The sequence below is a fragment of the Gymnoscopelus microlampas genome (genome assembly GCF_963454915.1).
Source record: "Gymnoscopelus microlampas genome assembly, chromosome: 5".
Lineage (NCBI taxonomy): Eukaryota > Metazoa > Chordata > Actinopteri > Myctophiformes > Myctophidae > Gymnoscopelus > Gymnoscopelus microlampas.
In genome coordinates, this window is record NC_139942.1 from 46942650 (window position 1) to 46963198 (window position 20549).

Consider the following 20549-nt stretch of genomic DNA (forward strand, 5'->3'; position numbering starts at 1 on the left):
CTTGATCTGTGGATATTTTCCCTCCGATTATTATTTTTTAATATCACTGTAATCTCTATTTTTTTTTGTCATTGTTATTCCTATCACTTTTATTATTTTATTACCAGACATTTAATTACTATTCTTTCCTGTTGTTCCGAACTGTATTTTTACACAGCGATACCTACGACTGATCTGTGGAAATCTTATCATCATCAGCCTGTTAAATTACTAAAGTTATAATTACCACAATTTAATTTACCTTTCTCCTCGAACCGAATAGTACTCAGTACCATCCCGGTTTGATTTGCAGATATCTTTCCTTTAATTATTATCTACATAATTATCGCATTGCTATCTCTAGTTTTTTTTTTTTTTTTATTATGTTACTATTTTCTTTTGCTTTAAACGGTATTTTTCCACAGTTAATATCTCTGTCTGATCGGTGGAAACCTTCCCTTTGATTATTGACAGATGAACGAGCTTTTAACTAAGGGTCCGTTCCGTTCTTCTCTCTCTCTTTTTCCGTCTCTCACTCTGTCTTTCTCTCTCTCTGCGTCTCTCCCTTCCTCCCCCCTCCCTCTCTCGCTCTCTCTCTCTTTCTTTGGCTCGGTGTCTCTCGCCCTTTCTCTCTCTCTCTCTCTGTTTTGCTTTCTCTCTCCCTCTCTCTAATGGATTGACTAACGCTGAACTCTAGGTACTTATTTTTGCCTTAAGTTGTGCCCTGGACTACAGGACATGATGCTTTGAATTGTGGATGAGGTATATACACCATCACTGTGAACTGAACTCTGGAATGAGTCATATAGTTCTGTGTTTTGTTTTTGTTTTTGCCGGTGTTTTATTTATTCATGTATTGATTAATTTTGGACTGGGAGTGGGATGAGTAAACTCGAGGCACTTTTTATTTATTTAATTATTCTCTTTCTTTCTATTTTCAACAGATATCTTAGGGTACTTTCTTTTGCCTTGTATAGCGGACTTTTTTCCTTCCTCTCCCATCTCTCCTCTCCTCAATTTTGCGATCAGCCGTAATATTACTATTACTTATATTTCTATTGCCCTGTACCGAAGACCTGGTTGCACTGAACTTTTGTCACTTATTATGTTCTTTCTTTTCTCTTTTATTTTTATTTTTTTTGATTCTTGAATTAAAGACACCAGGCCGAAATGATCTCCACTTCTCTTTTCTTTGCATCTCTAACTTAAGACACCAGGCTGTATTGAACTATGGTAGACGCCTTGACAAGCTGAAGGTTTATTACCTTTTACTTACCTCTGCATTTGAATCCAGGTCTCATCATCTATCTGTATTGTAGGTATTGTAAGTCCCGTTTTATTTTTCCACCAGTATCAGAACTCTATGCTCCAGTCCCTTTCCTATCATCTTATCACGCCCTTAATAGAAAAATATACACATTAGCCAATAGACATAAGCTTCTTTTAAATAACGGTTGTTGCTATAATTTTTTTTTTCTTTTTTTCTTTTTTCTTTTTTTTTTATCATATCGCCTTACCTTTTATTAAAATTCTAGTACTCTACTTCAGTAACTACTTATGTTATGCTCCCATAATCACATTTGGCTACTCAACAGGCATACAATTTATTTATTTTCCTTAACACAATCACAATCAAGTTCAACAATCTATCTACATCTCAACACCGGGGGCCTTTTCTCTGAGCCCTCTCTGTACTCGTTAGGCGTAAAGCTAGAAAGTCGCAAGTACCCCTCTTAGGAGGATGACTCCTTTTGGAGTCTGCATCGCTGTTCCCATTGCCCGGAGATGGGGACAACTTAGGTGCAACTGGGGTGGGAGGGCAGGGTGGGTTGCGGGCACCGGGCTATATCTCTGTAGTCAACAGTTGTTTACATGTTTTTTTATTTCGTTTTACTTTTTGTTCTTTTTGTCTCCCCTCCCCTCCCCCTCTTTCCTTTCCTCCCCTCCCCACCCCTCCCTTTATTGGGGCGATTCAGTCAGTCGCATAGACATCTTTTCCACCATCTCTCATTTGTATGACTGGCTAGATGGCTAACACAATAACACAAACCCCAGATAAGGGCCACGGAATCAGGTTTCTGAGTTGGAATGTTAAGGGCATGAACAGCCCAGTCAAACGCTCAAAGATTCTCTCTCACCTAAAACGCTTAAACGCTGATGTTATATTTCTACAGGAAACACACCTACGGGACAAAGATCAAGCTAAACTCAGGTGTCCATGGGTAGGCGATACTTTTCAATCGTCTTTCAATGTCAAGGCAAGGGGGGTAGCCATTTTATTTAATAAAAGAGTCCAATTCACCCCATCCAAGACCATAGCCGATAGAAACGGTAGATACCTGATTATTGCAGGCACTCTATGTCACAAACCGGTCCTATTGGTAAATATCTATGCTCCAAACTTTGACAACCCAGACTTTACAAATAAGCTATTCAGCTCCCTCCCTCTCTTAGACACCCACCTCCTGATTCTAGGTGGCGATTTGAACTGTGCTATCCACCCGGCTTTGGACCGTTCGAACCCCCGCACTCTGTCTCAGTCCTGTATGTCCAGGTCAATCTCAGAATTCATGTTTAGGAACGGTTGCGTCGATCCCTGGAGATTCTGTCACCCCCAAGCCAAGGAGTTTTCTTTCTTTTCAAATGTCCATCAATCCTATTCCCGTATTGACTATTTTTTTGTTGACGGCTCCCTCATTCCTAAAGTTCTTTCTTCCCAGTACCACCCAATTGTTATTTCAGACCATGCCCCTCTAAGTCTGGACATCCAACTTTTAGACCAAATTCGTTCCCCATCACCATGGAGACTTAACCCTCTGTTGCTATCTGACGATGCCTTCAATACCTTTATCTCTTCATCAATTGACGACTTCCTGGTTACTAATCAAACCGATTCCACCTCCCCCTCATTGATATGGGAGACATTCAAAGCTTATATCCGTGGCCAAATAATATCTTACTCTGCCTTCCTAAACAAAAATCGCAAGGCCAAGTTGCAAGAACTAGCAAGAAAAATCCAGGATCTTGACCTTCAAAACGCAATAAAACCCACTTCAACTCTGCAGAAACAACGGATCGACTTGCAGGCAGAGTTCGATCGCACTGCTACGGCAGACGCGGAGCGGCTCTTATTAAAGTCACGCTCCAATTATTACGAACACGGCGACAAACCGACCAGACTACTAGCCCACCAATTGAAACAACAAGCTTCCTCCCGATCGATTCCGACCATCAAGGACTCCACAGGTAATCTTACCTCCGACCCAAATACCATTAACTCAATTTTCAAGACCTATTACACCTCACTTTACGAATCAGAATCACCGTCAGATACCACAGATATGTTTAACTTCCTTGGGACTCTAACGGTTCCGTCTATCGACCTTACTACGGCTGACCACCTTGACACCCCTTTAACTTTGGTAGAAATTATAGCCTCAATAAAAACGATGCAAAATAACAAATCTCCTGGTCCCGACGGATTTTCTGTTGAGTTCTTTAAAAAATTTGTCAACAAACTAGCCCCTTTACTTATTTCTGTCTTTAATGAGTCCCTACAATCTGGCATATTGCCACAAACTTTAACTCAGACATCCATAGCTCTTTTATTAAAAAAAGACAAAGATCCCACATCCTGTGCTTCCTACCGACCCCTGTCCTTGCTGAACGTAGACGTAAAAATCTTGGCCAAAGCCTTAGCAACCCGTCTGGAAACGATCCTTCCGACCATCATATCGGAGGAGCAGAACGGTTTTATTAAGGGACGTCAATTGTTCTTTAATGTCCGCACACTCTTTAATGTTATGTACTCTGAACATTCCTCCTCAACAGCAGAAGTAGTCATCTCTCTCGACGCAGAGAAGGCCTTCGACCGAGTCGAATGGGAATATCTTTTTGCAGTGCTCCACAAATTTGGACTCGGAGACAGATTTATATCCTGGATCAAGCTTCTGTATACCTCCCCCCAAGCTAGTGTTCACACCAATGACACCTACTCCGACTACTTCACACTATCTCGTGGTTGTAAACAGGGATGTCCTCTATCTCCCTTGCTTTTCGCCGTGGCCATTGAACCCCTGTCAATAGCATTAAGATCACTGCCGTCATTTTGCGGAGTCCGCCGTGCTGGCGTTGAGCTCAAATTATCTCTGTATGCGGACGATTTGCTTTTATACATATCAGACCCACTTATTAACATCCCGCCGATCCTGTCTCTCCTGGATACATACAGCTCCTTTTCAGGCTACAAAATAAACGTTCTTAAAAGTGAATGTTACCCCATAAACCCACCCGCTCTGTTACTCACACAACCCGAGATCCCCTTCAAACTCAGCCCATCAGGGTTTAGGTACTTGGGGGTCAACACAACCCGAACCTTAGCCTCTCTCTACACTGCTAACTATGCCCCTTTACTCACCCAACTCAAAGCAGACTTACAAAGGTGGAAGTCACTGCCCTTATCACTAATAGGCAGAATCAACGTGGTCAAAATGAACGTCTTGCCCAGATTTCTTTTTTTGTTCCAGTGTATCCCTTTGTTTCTCCCCAAACATTTTTTTAAATCTGTGGATCAAATCATTACTAATTTTCTGTGGAATGGAAAGACACCCAGAGTGAGGAAATCCCTATTGCAACAATTCAAATTTAATGGCGGCCTTGTTTTACCCAATATTATGCTCTATTACTGGTCAGCTCAAATCCAAAAACTCTCCTACTGGCTTTACTCCCCAGAGACTCTATGGTGTAGGTTGGAGGCGCTGCCAAGCTCCTCACCTTCCCCTATGGCTCTCCTTTCCTCCACTTTACCAATACTCCTCTCCAAATTCACATCCAACCCTGTTACACGCTCCACACTTAAGATTTGGTTTCAATTCAGGCGCCATTTTAAATTTATTTCACCCTCCTCTTTGATGCCCTTAGCGAGGAACCACCTATTTCCCCCATCTCTCGAAGACGTCACTTATATTGCCTGGCAGAATAAGGGAATCAAATGTTTCAGAGATCTCTTTAAAGATGGTACATTTTACAGCTTCGCAGATTTATCCTCAGACTTCAATTTACCCACATCGCATCTGTTCCGCTACTTTCAAATTCGACATTGCGTCTCCTCCCTCTTTCCATCCTATCCTTCTTCCCCTCCCATTCAGAATTGGGAAGACCTGTTGATACTGAAACCCAACCAGATATCCCTCATATCTACTATATATGAGAAATTAATGTCCTTTGACCACCAACCGGCGGTCAAAGTTCGCGCAGCTTGGGAGCAGGAACTCGGTGTAGCCTTCACCAATCAGTGCTGGAACGACGCCTTGGAGAGGATAAGATCAAGCACTCCATGTGCAAGACTAGAACTCATACAGTTCAAAGTACTTCATAGAGTTCACTATTCCAGATCCCGTCTATCTGAGATATACCCATCTATTATAGACCAATGTGAAAGATGTCATGCTTCCCCATGCAACCTGAGCCACATGTTTTTTCTTTGTCCTATACTTAACAAATTCTGGAACGATTATTTTGCCACCTTGTCAAAGGTTCTTAGCTTTGAAATACAGATAAATCCTCTCATAGCAATATTTGGGATCTCAAGCGTCCCCCTCCAGGCAAACTCCACACAACTAGACATAATAGCCTTTACATCCCTCCTGGCAAGACGGCGCATATTATTGCAGTGGAAATCCCCCAAGGCCCCTTCCATCTCTATGTGGCTAAGGGACGTCATGTCTTTCCTTAAGCTGGAAAAGATTCGTTTCTCTGTTAAGGGCACCCCTGCTAAATTTACCCATAAGTGGAACCCCTTTATTAATTATTTCAATTCCTTACAGACACTACCTTCTGACTGAACCCCCCCCCCCCTCCTCCTCTCCCACCCCCTCATACCTTATCTTCTTTTTTTTCCTCTTTTTCTTTTCTTCTTCTTTCTTTTTTTTCTTTTTTTTTTCTTTATTATCATTATTTTTTCTATTTTTTTTTTCTCTTCATTTTTTTTTTCTGTATAGCTGTATTACTCATACTTTATTATTAATATCAATATCATTTTATTTTTCCTATTACTGTATTAATTACCTGTTCTGTTTTACTGTACCTCAACAATGTTATTGACATTCTAAAATGTAAACCTTGCAAATGCTCTATTACTACTATTATTATTGTATTTTGTTTTATTTTTATTTTTTATTTTTTTCCATATACACAGAGATAAACGGGGAAAAAAAAAAAAAACGGGGAATACAACTGTATGTATGTACTTACAACCATGTACTGTAACCAATTTCCCGTAATAAAAATATAAAAAAAAAAATATATATATATATATATATATTCAAAGATTTCCACGATTAAAAAAAGAATAGCAGATCTACATGCTCGTAGTGTGGCACTCGGCGCCGCGCTATGAGCTTGTACATCGGCTATTTTTTAATAGCCAAAGAAATCTTAAAATGACACAGATGCGTTCCCGGTCTTAATGGGTTAAAACCAGACTTTAGTTGTAAAACTCTGAATTAATGCTTTGGGAGATATGCCGAGTGCAAGAAACTACCAGGACTTTCACGATTACGTTTCAAAAAGACATTATTAAAGAAACAAAAAACATAATGTTGGGGGAAGTGGGTCTTTTAATGTCTGTGGAAGCACCGTGTTGTTGTGTTTGTAAAAGAGCCATACAAACACAGTGTGTCTAATTTTGTTCATAACATTTACCTCTTTTAGAGCGAGCAGAAGACCTCCGGGAGATGTGGGACCCCCCGCTGATGGAGCTCTTGCGGCGCTGGTAGGTCTGTTGTTGGGTGGAGTGATGCACCTGGACCAGTGTTAATTTTGATTTAATTTTAGTCACAGTCTTTTTGAATAAAGTTCAATTTAGTTTTAGTCATATTTTAGTCCTCTGCAATGTTTTGGTTTTTGTGTAGTTTCAGTTGACTAAATATCATTTTAGAGATTTTAGTCAACTAAATCTACAGTTGATTTAGTCGACTAAAATCTATTTTGGCGGGCCGTGATGACGTCGCAATGTCTGATTTATACTTAGCTGTGTGCCGAAAATAGACGATCTACAACATTGGTTCTCAAACTGGGGTCCGGGGACCCCCAAGGGTACTTGAGGGGGTTCCAGGGGGTCCCCAGTTAAATGATGGATAGGAACCAAATGGACCCTTTTGGGTCTGTAACTCTCAGAGTTAATTTAACATTGATTTTACAACATGAATTGGGGTCCCAGAGATAGAAATGCCATGTAAAACTGGGGGTTAGGGATGTTCGATATTATCGGCCTCCCGATATTATCGGCCGATATTAGCATAAAAATCAATATCGTAAAATATCGGTATCGGTTTTTGAAAAAAAAAATATATATATTTTTTTTTTATTTTTTTTTAAATAATTTACAGTAGTTCTTACTGTATGGTGTGTGTGATATGAAATTTGAGCTTACCCTAATCACAATAATCCCCGCATATATCGGTATCGGTTGATATCGGTATCGGTAATTAAGAGTTTGACAATATCGGTATATCGGTTATCGGTAAAAAAGCCAATATCGGACAACCCTACTGGGGGTCCTTAAAATGTATCTTTTCAAATGGGGGTCCGCGGGCTAATAAGTGTCCATTTGGGGGTTCTTGACATGAAAAAGTTTGAGAACCACTGATCTACAAGATGGTAGATTTTCTATTTTTCGGAGCACGACACCCGAGCGCAACCAAACATAAAATGACTTGTCTTTTAGTTCTACTGGATCTCTTCTCCACTAGTCCCTCACTAACATTTCAGTCAAATTGCATAGTTTTAGTCATCATAGTGTAGTTTTTTATTTCGTTGTTATTGAGTCTTCGTCAGTGAAAGAAGGTAGTCGACAAATATTTTTCGTCACAGTTTTGGTCGTGGAAATGAACACTGACCTGGACGTGTCCCGAGTCCATGGACGTCCCCACGGTCATGGACGTCCCCATGGTGATGGACTTCAGTGTCTGAGTGGAGCCCCTCCTCTCGCCTCCTCGGATCACGGAGGGGACGGACTCCTCCTTCTCCTTCTCCTCCCCAACTCCTAAGTCGTCCTCAGACTCGTCGCGATGCAGGGGTGCTTTCCTCTCTCTAGGTCTGTCTTCGTCCCACAGGCCGTGGCACTGGGGGCAGTGTTGGAAAAAGTACTCAATTTGTTTTACTTGGGGTAAAAGTATCAATACTGTGATGATGATTACAAGTGAAAATCTGGTAATCAAAATTTACAAAAGTATTGGCATCAAAACATACTTAAAGGTAGGGTAAGTGATTTTCTTATGTTAAAATAAGTGTTAAATAGCTCTATATTCTGATAGTACTCATTGCTATAGAGTGTTTGTTCAGTAAAAGGAGTCTCCTTGTCTCTCCAGCTCTTTATAAAACAGAAAATGCATTTTCGTTTCAGTTTCGGTTTCATTTCCAATTTTATCCAATCAGGATAGAAAACTCAATCAGGATATAGATTAAACAAGTGAAATTGGAAGTGATGACACTAAGAAATGAGCAGGCAAAATTGGAACTGGAACACTATAAAATGAAGCTTAAAAATGGGTACTTTCTCCTGATTGACTGAGATTTTGACACCTACCGGAAAATGTATTTTCTGTTTATTAAAGAGCTGGAGAGACATGGAGACTCCTGTTACTGAACAAACACTCTATGGCAATGATTACTATCAGAATATAGTGCTTTAACCTTTTAACAAAATACGTTTTGTTTTAACCCAAAAATATCACTTACCCTACCTTTAAAGTACCAAAAGTAAAAGTACTCATTATGCAGCAAGTCCCCTTTCACAAGTTAATGAAGTTATCATATGCATGCAATTAATATAAATCTTTTCAAAATAGCAGATCTGGCCCGGACCGCTGGCCTGGCGGTCCGGGCACCTAGGCTGACAGCATGTTGCGTGTTCGAATCCCGATCCAAACGACCTTTGCTAAGAAAAAAAATGTTATACGTATTTGGCCCCTCATTTATAAAAATAAATAAATAAAAAAAGGTGCCTAGAAATACCAGGCGCCCGCTGTTCCGGTTACACTTTTGGTTAGTTAGTTGTCATAATGACAAAGTATAAGAGAATGTGTGAATTGTAAGCACCTTGAGGATGGATCTGTGGAAGAACAGAGCCAGCAGTTGGATGAGATCGTAGTGGACGTATCCATCCTTCTTCTCCACCCCGATGATGTTGGGAGGGTGGTAGGGCTTGTTCTTGTCAAGCTTGTTCTGGTTGAAGGGGAAGAAGCCAAACTGGAAGAGGTATTTGATGACAATGGTGACCTGGAGGGGGACAAGTTCCTTGTGTCAACGAGGCGGGGCACATGATTCAAATTCAATTCTTAACATTATGTGCCAGTTTAACCACTTTGCTGTTGTCGGGCTAGAAACGCGTAAATTAATGCCATACTTGATCATACTACAGCTTCATACAAAAGCATCAAAAGCAGAAGATCCACAAGCTCGAAACGTGGCGCGAAGCGGCGTGTTTTGAGCTTGTAGATCTGCTACTTTTGACACTTTTGGAATTTGCGTCCTGGAAAGTCACAGTTTTGGACATAATGAGGTTCCCACCCGACAGAGACGACTTATAACCTGGTGTCCCTATTTCAGGCATGTCATTATTGTCAAACGTTAAAAAAAATTGTCAATGTACAAGTTTGCAACGTATTGCATTGTGACACAATGTGAGCTTGTAGATCGGCTATTTTCACTATTTTAATTTTCTCTTTTTAAGCCATTTTGCAATGGGTAAGGGTCAGCTATTTTAATTTTTTTGGTTTGTTTGTTTGTTTGTTAGTTTTTTTGAGCCATTTCACAATAGAATACAATATATATATACAGATATAGAAATACTTTATTAATCCCTGAAGAGAAATTAAGAATAGGGGGTCCGCACTCCCCAAAACAGAGGCTATGGCTATTCGGGGGGTCCTTGGTATTGGAAAAGTTTGGGAACCCTTTTTCTACAGCATGCTGAGGCTGTTGTTTAGCGGCTGTGTATAATGAGTGCGTAGTACAGCTCTATCACTGTCACCCAGTACCTCGGTGTAGACGATGGCAGTCATCCAGAAGCGCTTGCTGGGCCGGGGGACAGACAGCATGGCCCACAGGAAGATGGTGATGGGCAGGACCAGGGTGATGCCGGACGCCGACACCATGTTGTTGATGATGATGACCAGGTAGCACACGAACTCGGAGTGAGCCACCAGGATGTTGTAGAGAGCGTAGCCCAGCTGCAGAATCAGGGGCTGGCCGCCGTAGAACTTGTCTGACTGATCCAGTTCCTCGTCATAGAACATCCTTGATGGTAGTAGGGCGGGGGGTAATAATAGATGTGGGGAGTGAGTGATTTTCATTTGTCATTACATCAGTGTCATTTAAATAAGTGACGGGTCGCACTCAGAGTGACAAGAGTGAGTTGAGATGTCTTTACAATAAAGGAAAAACGTTTCAGCTATCCTGCTTTCGTCTGTCTGTTTAGGAAATACCTGGTGGCGACCGTTCCGAGGCCGCCAGATTTTTCTCTATAAGCAGCGGGTTGGGATCAGATCAGGCCGGTATAACACCACACCACACACACACTTACTTGTTGAGCAGCAGTTCGCCGGCGGTCAGATCGGTGGTCATGGACGGCAGCAGGATGTCTGACCTGCTGTCAGAGCGGCTGCTCGGGGACAACGCCATCAGCCTCCTCCTGTCCATGTCGCTGTCGTCCGTGCTCACCAGGTGGTCGAAGCTCACCGCCTTGCTGTAGCTGGGCGGCACCTCGACAGCGCCGCTGTCCGAGGCTTTGGAAGCGTCCGTGTCGGGGGTGTAGAGCAGTCCCGCTCGTCCCCCGTCCTCCGTCTGCATGTACTGCCGCTGCATGGCGCCGCCGCCACCGTCCTCCTCGCTCTCCGTGGTGTAGTGGTCCTTGTCCTGTCCCGAGAGGGCGGACTCCTCCGTCTCCTCTGCTCCCTCCCAGGGATCTCCCTCTCCGTCGCGGTGCGACCGCGCCTCCTCTCGCTCCCCTGGCCCCTCCTCTTCCCCGGGTTCTGTGTCTCCCCAGATGCCTCCTCCCTCCGCCCCCAGTGTCCCCTCTGTCCTCTGCTGCTTGTCCTTGTCCTCCCCTTGGTCGTGTTCGTCCTCCACTTCCTCTATAGTGTCTGCGGTTCCTTGTCTGGAGAAGAGTGTGAAGCACTGTGTGGCCTCGCTGCAAGAGACACCAACATATGAAAGGGAGAGACAGAGTCAATGCAAGTTTACTTCTCAATTCAAAAATCGCAACATCTTTTGACGTAAAGGAAAATCTTTACATAGTCATTCTATAAAGAAGCTTTTGAGAGCGATACCGTTCTGCTGTCATTGTTGGAAGTTCTTCTGGCTAACATTTTGACAAAGAAACATTTTTGACCTTAGTGATGACCAAAAGAACACATTACAATAAATACCACTCTTCACATTCAACACCAGTTTAGAAAAAGGCAAAACACACACCGAAACAATAAGGGCAAAGGATGTCGTTGCTCCACTGATGACTTACTGTAGATAATAAAAGCTTTTAACGAGGAACCTCGGGTGACAACTGGCCCCCACAGTGGATGCTAATAATGTCGTCAATCGTGTCGTGTGTGTGACCATAGTGGAGATACAATGCTATCTATCGTACGTACATACATGCAGGGCTGTCCTCATCTAAAGGAATTCATGGTTGACTAAAAGTCGCAGGAATTTGTTGACTAATCGATTAGTCAACAACCCTGTAATCATTTTGGCTGCACACGTTCATGCAGAGACCTGAATGTTCAGGTCGATGAGGTTGAGAACGGAACATTTTAAGCTACTGCCTATTGACAGTCATAGACTAGAATTAAAGGGTTATTATATCTAAAGATTACGAGAGAAAACTGCATATATAATCAACCTAACGATTCCTCCCTAACCGACCGATTAATGATGAATCACCTTCCTATGATGGGACAGCCCTGTCTATACATCGCATATTCATCGATGAGGTGAAAATGGATGAGGGCAGGGTAATGGAGGTGATAATGAGGAGGAGGAGGAAGAAGAAGAGGAGGAAGAGGAAGAGGAGGCTCTGCACCTGGACAGGAGGTCGCTGCCACTGTCAGCGGAGGAGTTGGACACGTCCAGGCCGTACATCTTGCGCAGCTTGGGGCGGGCGCGCTCGCTGGTTTTGGGGATGCACTCGGGCATCCCGTCGAGGTCGTCCAGGGTGGACTGACGAGAGAACAGCATGGTGGCCTCAGTGCAGGCACTGAGAGATGGACAGATGGTGGGATGGTTTGGTCACACATGAGAACAGCATGGAGCCCTCGCCAGTCGCCATGAGGTTGAGTGACATATGTCCATCTCGCAGTGAGATGGACATGGAATGGAACCCTCGCCAGACATGGCGTGAAAACTATTTATGATGAAAATGTTTGGTCTATGTCAGTGGTTCTCAAAAAATGGTCCCCCAAATTGATTTGTATTTGGCCACGGAATCTGAATAGATTTCGTGCCAGGGACCACCATAAGAGAAGTTTGGAGTTTGGTGTTTGGTAATTATTTTCCTAATTATTCCAATTAAGATTTTTTTTATTCCAAACCTTTTCCAGATTCTTCCAAATGTTTTGAAAATAGCCGATCCACAAGCTCACACCGCAAGCTTGTAGGTCGGCTGTTTTCGAATAGCCAAAGCATTAAAAAAAAGGTTAAAGTGGTTAAGCTGTTCCCCCTGGAACGCCCTTAAGGACCCCCTGGGCGTGCCCCGACCACACTTTGAGAACCACTACTGCATGTGTTAGGCGATGGGGAGGGGTGTTACATGTTTGTGGCTAGTTTAATGGCGTGAAAGACTTCATCACACATGCAGCCATGAAACAAATACCATAGTGCTACAGCATGTCATGTTGGTGTGGGATTTAGCATAAACATCAAACTAATACAACTTCTTGATATTGCCTTAAAATGTTACTGCTAAACAGCAAACTCAAACTTCCATTTGGCCATGTTATTATAAGCAAAACCTTTCCAACATGTTCTAAAATCACAACAATAGCAGATCTAAAGGAGGTTATTTTTGCTGTGTGACACCATCGTTACGACGAAAAGTCCATCGTCATAAATAAGCGCATAAATTACGCTTTCACGGTCACATAAATAAATGATACGGTAGTACCTGGACATGCTGTCCCTGGATGCCATGGAGTCCTGGCTCTCCATGCGGTAGTCTCCTCTCCGCCTCCGGACCCTGTGAGAACCGGAGCAGGACTCGTCCTCGCTGAACGGGTCTAGACTGGACTGTCTGGACATGTTGAGTCTCATGGCCTTCTGGTAGTACACATGGATGCTCTCCCTGTTTGGAACATTACCCTGGGAAACACACACACACACACAGTCCCCCAAAGCAGGTTTAACACTTTACAACCCCCACCCTGATGAGTCTATTAAATATTAAACACGTTTGTTTAATACACACAGCCCTCCTCTGAGACACAGACCGAGAAGACAAAAACAACATATTATCATGAGCATTAGTGAGGACCAATTTTATGAAGATAGGTTGAAAATGGGTGAAGTAGTCCTTTAAAATGTGCAGAATCGCAGATACCCAGTATACACTTATACTGTATGTTTCTTTGTTTACTGTTGAGTGAGAAAACAATGTTGCACATTAAGCCAATCAACTGGGGGACCCCCCAAAATTATTTGGGGACCCTCAGTTTGGGAACCACTAGACAAGTAGAGGAGGTAGAGCTGTAGTGGATCAGGGGGTAGATCGCAGCATAGAATACATCAGAATAGTCAGAGTTACTTCAGGGGGTCTGCCAAATCTTTGTGTGGTGGGGAACATTAGCCGAAAATAGCAGATCTACAAGATTGTAGATCGGCTATTTTCTGAGATTTGGTGTAGAGGGGAAAAAAAAAGAGCAGACCAAGTACAGAGCCAACGGTCAAGTTGACTAAATATTGAGGGTTTAAAAGGTTAACTATCTGAACTAAATGAATACAACCATCTATGAAATCTATGAAAAAGTTTCATCTGCAAAACGATTACAATATGTAGTGGGGTCCCTGCTTCATCTCTCTCTCAGCTATGGGGGTCCTTGGGCTGAAAAAGATACTACTGGGATAGATAAATGCAGTCCATTTACCTTTTTGACCTCTCGGGTGAGCATGCAACGCTCGATGCGCAGGACGGTGGAGATGTCGTTGTGTTCTCTGCACAGTTCATTCATCCAGTTGGTGAAGCTCTCCACCGTGGTCTGGCACAGCACCCAGGTGAACTTGACGATGTTGAAGACCCTCTTGATTATGTTGTCTTTGTTTGGGGAGGGAATGTAAAACCATAGGTTCATATGTTCTGTATTTTACACTGTATTATTACACTGGCCTGGCGCAGTCCACAGAAAGAGAAAAGAACGGCTGCGTTTCTGGTAGGAGACTCATAAGAGACCCTTATGAGTCTCTTACCAGAAACGCAGCCGGATATCAAACTATTGGCTTAGGAATGCGACAAAAACAAAACATTTTTGGGGGGTGAACTACTCCTTTAAGCATGTTTTTAAAAGTCCCATAACACTCTCATTCCTGTGGAGGCAGAGCGTATTCATGTATTCACTTTGCATATCGTCTCTGTCGGGTGAGAAATCTCATACTGTAAGTCCAAAACTGTACATTTCCAGGATTCAAATTCAAAAATTTGCTACAAGCTCAAAGCACGTCGCGAATACTTTTGTGTGACGCTGTAGTATGATCAATTGGGAAAAACGCAAAAAGTTAAAACATGGAGATATCATCATCACGTGATCAACAACCATTATCCTGAAACAGACATTTCAGTCATTTTCTAAAAAGACAGCCTCACAAAAACTAAAAACACAGTTTGTACAGCCAGCATCAGGGTGGATTGACATGGATGATACAATCAATTTCAACCCCCTTAAAGTTTTGACTTATCTAATGATAAGTGCCTTATAATCTTGTTATGCATAATCAATAAATATTATAACGTAGTAATAATAGATTTGAATAGATAACAGGGTTGTGGTACTGGCATTAATCCATTAAGACCGGGAACGCATCTGTGTCATTTTAAGATTTCTATGATCTAGATCTGCTATTTATGAAAAATCGTGAAAATGCTTGCAAATCTTTACAAAATGTCTTCTAAATCCTAACAGTTTTCTGAAAAAAACGTATGTTGCTATATCAGTGGTTCTCAAACTTTTTCATGTCAAGGACCCCCCAAAAGTATACGTATTTGGCCGCCGACCCCCATCAAAATATGTTGTTCCAGGGACCCCCCAAAACGCTTAGATTTGAGTTAAACATGTTGTTTCAAAAAATATATGTATTCAAAGATTTGCACAAATGTTCAAGATTTTTCAAAAATAGCAGATCTACAATCTCGTAGCGCGGCACTCTGAGCTACTTTTGAATAGCTCGAAGTATAGAATAATGGTTATAGCTCAAATCTAAGATGAAACGGTATGCGTTCTGGGATTGAATGGGTTAAGCCCCATGCAGGGACAATGATTACAGGGTTTTGATGTATGAGCTCTCAAGACTTCTACGTGCAGATAGGGGATGTGCTGCAGACTGTATAGAATAGTCTATTGTGTTTATTTCCCTTCGGGTGGGTTAGCCTGGGTGACCACTGGCCTTTGGCACAGTTGACGAGGACATAATGCATGGAAGACAATATGTACAGTACAGACGTAGGAAATCGTCTCTGTCGGGTGGAAAACTCATACGTCCAAAACTGTTACATTTCAGGATTCAAATTATCTACTACTTATGATCAAGTAGGGCATTAATTTACGAAAAAACACGAAAAGTTAAAATATGGAGATGAGGGGTTTATGCCCGACAGCGACGCTATAGGACATCTGTCCCTCTATGGAGAGGGTGGCCAGACAGTTGGTCTGGGCAGCTGATGATGACCATACAATGGGCTATTATTGTCTCCGCCAGGAGACTATGTTTTCGTTCCCGTCCTTCCGTGTGTCCACCAAGCTAACATTGGTCAAGCTTCACGTGACACGTGACAATATGTTGAAAGGGTGTGCTTTGATTGGCTAGCGAGACGCATGATGAAATAGAGACCTATAAATAGGTGTGTCACTTCAAAAGATCATTTATATCTTTTGAAGTGAGGTAAGACAGGATTAATCTGGCGGAGACCTGTGCTCCGAGGAGCACATTTTCTAGTTTGGATAATGTCTGTCAAAGGTGTATCTGCTGGTCATGATCCAAGTCTAATAATGACTCAGGGAAGTGATATAAGGGACCCGGAGCGTCTAAATGTGATAACATCCAACCAATTGAGACCAGTTTGCCAGATAATCTAACTCTGAGAGAGTACAAATGTAACCAAATGGACCCTTACAGACCCATAAGGGTCCATTTGGTTCCTGGCTATCAATCAGTTGACTGGGGACCCCATGGAACCCCCCTCAAGGACCCTACTTTGAGAACCATTGGCTTAAACTGTTGGTTTACGCAGTTGTACGGCGGAGTATAAATGTGGCATCACTTGTTGCCATGGTTATTATGATGTCACCAACCTGGTGGTTCAGGGGCCTTGGCGTCCTCTGCTTCCTGACCGTCAGACAGCTCACCTATCTCAATGGTCACATGACCTGTAGACACACAACAACAAAACAACATGTAATACACCCTTTAAAGCAGTGCTTCTCAAACTGGGTGTCGGGACCCCCAGTGGGGTCCCCAAATTATTTTGGGGGGGTCCCCAGATGATTAGCTTAATGTGCAACATTGTTTTCTCACTCAACAGTAAACAAACAAACACATACAGTATAAGTGTATAGAGGGTATATGATCATTTCTAAAGTTACAATTGAATGACTTTTAAGACCTTTTTAATATCAAATATTACTTAAGAAAGAGGAAAATATTGTGAAAATAGGCGTTCTACAACTTCAAGGGGTGCTCACCCCCTTGAAGCTCACCACCCTTTGGTATTAAGGTGGGCAAAATAAGCTTCGGCTTCAGCCCATACCTTTTCGGCCAAATAGTCATCATGTTGACTAAGTTGCAATGTATATTCAACTGTTTTGTTTAAAAAAAATCCCACCCTGTGTGAAGGAAGCGGTGCCTTTGATGAGTGGCCTCCTGGTGGCGCTATAATAGGGCGGGGCGGGGCTTCAGCAATTAATGCTCGTCCCTATTGGTGGTGTAAGTCCACATACCAAATTTGGACTTGGTGGCATGCTGCAAACTGGAGTTATGGCTGTTTGTAGCCCAGCCAATGACAATACAGAGGGGGCGGGGCTTCAGCAATTGCAGCTTGTCCCTATTGGTGGTCTAAGTTCACGTGGTAAATGTGTATTTGGTAGCATGCTGCAAAGTGGACTTATGGCTGTTTAAAGCCCAGCCAATAGGAAGACAGAGGGGGCGGGGCTTACTACATTTCAGTTTGTCCCTATTGGTGGTCTGAGTCCACGTACCAAATTTGTACTCAGTAGCATGCTGTGAACTGGAGTTCTGGCTGTTTAAAGCCCAGCCAATGGGAAGACAGAGGGGGCGGGGCTTATGTAATTACAGTTGGTCCCTATTGGTGGTATTAGTTGGACTTGGTGGCATATGCTGCAAGCTGGAGTTATAGCTGTTTAAAGCCAGTGGCCTCCTGGTGGCGCTATAATAGGGCGGGGCGGGGCTTCAGCAATCAATGCTCGTCCCTATTGGTGGTCTAAGTCCACATACCAAATTGGGACTTGCTGGCATGCTGCGAACTGGAGTTATAGCTGTGTAAAGCGCTGTTTAAAGCCAGTGGCCTCCTGGTGGCGCTATAATAGGGCGGGGCGGGGCTTCAGCAATCAATGCTCGTCCCAATTGGTGGTGTAAGTCCACATACCAAATTTGGACTTGCTGGCATGCTGCGAACTGGAGTTATAGCTGTTTAAAGCCCGTGCTCAAACGGACATCCGGGCTCAGACGGACATAACGGACGGACATAGTCAAGAGTAGAGCGGCTGGCACCGCTAAAAAAGAATTATGACCGAAATAAAAACTAACTAACTCACAACTCACAACAGTGCGAGGCGTTGTAATGCCTACAATTCCAAGTGCTTGTCAGGGTGGGGGGTCGAATATGATTATTTTGGGGGGTCGTGGCACTGAAAAGTTTGGGAACCCTTGATTTAAAAGGTACTGTAGTGATATTGAGCTCTAGGCGGGGGGATTCCTGTTACTGAAAAAACACCATAGCAATGATTACAATAACATTACTATCCTAATGAGTTTTATTTTGACCAAAGATTATCACTTACACCACCTTTATCTTTGAGATTGCATTTGTATATATGGTCTCTGTCGGGTGGAAACCATTATGTCCAAAACAGTTACTTTTCCTTCAGCATTCAAATTAAAAAATAGCAAAAGTAGTACTTAAGCTCAAAACTTGCGGATCTGCTACTTTGATTGCTTTTGTGTGACGCTGTAGTATGATCAAGTAGGGCATAGATTTACGAAAAAACACAAAAAGTTTAAATATGGACATAAGAGATTACTACCCGACAGCAACAATATATTCTGTATATCATCAGAACCTACTTACTGTCTCTCTTGCTCTTCCGGTGTCTGACTCCCTTGGTGTACTTCTTCCAGAACTTGCGTTTTCCTTTGCCTCGCTCCTTCATGGCTGTTTTGGGGTCTGTGATCCAGGCCTGGTACAGGAACTACGGTAGAGAGAGAGGTTAACGGTTCTAAAACGTTCAGTCATGAAAGAAACCACGGTGGAGAAAGAAAATGATTTCAATGAGGCAAATCGTGCAACACCGAGTAAACACAACAATTACATACCGCTGAACACCTACCTGTACATGAAATGAATAGAGATCTTTGAGCAGAAAAGAATGCTAAAACATATTTATTCTAATAGGTTTATTTTTTTGCTCCACTGATCAGCATAATTACTAATTGTTGCTAATTGTCCTGGAGTCCTATTTTAGTCACGGCAAAGCTAGCACAGTATAAGGAACTCCGTTGATCGGCCAGCTCAGAGATGTTCACAGCTTATTAAGTATTAATAGTTGAGAAGAAAGAAGCTTTCGAAACCAACGGTTCCTGAGCCATTTGTGGCCCATAGGTGAGGAGTCTTTCTCCTGTTTCCGTAGCCCGAGGCACCTTGATGTACAAGTACACCCCCTGGACATGATGCTAGCATGTCGCAGGGACTTACCCTCAATCCAACCCTTGATGCTGAGTGCCAAGCAGGGAGACATCGTGGACCATTTTATAGTCTTTAGTATGACTCTGCCCAAGCGGGCCTGGGATTGAACCCCCGGCCTCCCGCTCTCGGGGGTTTGTCGAACAGGAACACAGGATATAATTACATTAACTACCAAATGCTAAGTTTCATCTGTTAAACGTCAGGAACGGCCTCTTGAGAGGCAATAGCAACCACAATCACATGCCACGACAGACAAAAGACTTGTTTGTTTTTTATGTTTGATGGGGTAGGTGGTTGAGGATATTTTCTGTGGTCGTTATTTTTTTGTTTTTGTCTCTGTATTTTATTGTCTTTATGTATTATATGTGTGTGTGTATGTGGCTAGCTGTACTGTATGTTGCTGGTTGATTATATGTTTCTGAAGAAAAAAAAAGAGAGAGCATGTGGATCTTGGAGAATAGAGGAATCTTTCAAACATTCATACAGCATGCATTTCAAGAGACATTATTTGAAACCAAAACAGACAAAATACATTCTACAGACCTTTGAAAAAAACCTCCAGTACATGCAACAAAAACTAAAAACTATGATCAGTCAGCTTCCAGTCAAACAACAACATACCCACAGACTCCATTTCCATTCCATATTAAAGCTGCAATGCGTTACTTAATTTTTAAAAATCCTTTAATTTGTCATTTTTGTAGACAAGCATTTCTCGTTTCTCCCAGAAGACAATGAATAAATAGTTGAAATGTCAGTATCAAATAAAATGTTATTTTAAACCAATCTGTATGGTAGAGCAGTGGTTCTCAAAGTGGGGTCCTTAAAGGGGTTCCAGAGGGTCCCGAGCCAAATGATTGATAGTTAGGAACCAAATGGACCCTTATGGGTCTGTAACTCTGAGAATGTTCAAATGGAACCGAAAGGACCTGTTATTTGTACACTGTCAGAGTTAAAACACTCGTAATTTTACATTGTAGATTTAGGTCCCTGAGATAAGAATACCATGGGGGTTGCGGGCTAATATGTGTCAATTTGGGACTCCTTGACATGAAAAGTTTGAGAACCCCTGTGGTAGATGTGTTAATACAATATGACTACAGTAGTGCATGAGTAGGACATGAAAACATATGGATTGCAGCTTTAAAATCTACTGATTTAAAAAGGGAACTGTACTGTTAGCTCTGTGGTGAATGCAGGGCGGTAAACACTGCTGGGGTTGTTGGTTTGAATCCCAGTGGGACCACCCTTGCTGCTAAAAAAGCACGCTCTGACGGTATGGTTATGGCCCGTGTGGATAACCACACCCACCAAATAGCATGTTATGATTCAGAATGTTGTGTTGAAGATATTATACAGTTATGCACAGTCACTGTAAGCCAAAATGGAA

The 20549-nt window shown here is 42.5% G+C and overlaps 1 protein-coding gene across 2 annotated transcripts in view; it reads right to left on the reverse strand.

Moving 5' to 3' along the window:
• piezo2b (piezo-type mechanosensitive ion channel component 2b) overlaps positions 1-20549 on the reverse strand; it is a 143310-nt gene that overhangs the window by 14679 nt on the left and 108082 nt on the right. For both annotated transcript variants that reach the window (XM_084057136.1, XM_084057135.1), the window contains exons 33-42: positions 18545-18665; positions 16533-16607; positions 14118-14284; positions 13142-13335; positions 12062-12235; positions 10565-11170; positions 10020-10278; positions 9079-9258; positions 7878-8102; positions 6682-6781 (exon numbers count right to left, since the gene is read on the reverse strand). In XM_084057136.1, coding sequence (XP_083913262.1) covers positions 6682-6781; positions 7878-8102; positions 9079-9258; positions 10020-10278; positions 10565-11170; positions 12062-12235; positions 13142-13335; positions 14118-14284; positions 16533-16607; positions 18545-18665 — 2101 coding nt within the window. The remainder of the gene's footprint in view (positions 1-6681; positions 6782-7877; positions 8103-9078; positions 9259-10019; positions 10279-10564; positions 11171-12061; positions 12236-13141; positions 13336-14117; positions 14285-16532; positions 16608-18544; positions 18666-20549) is intronic.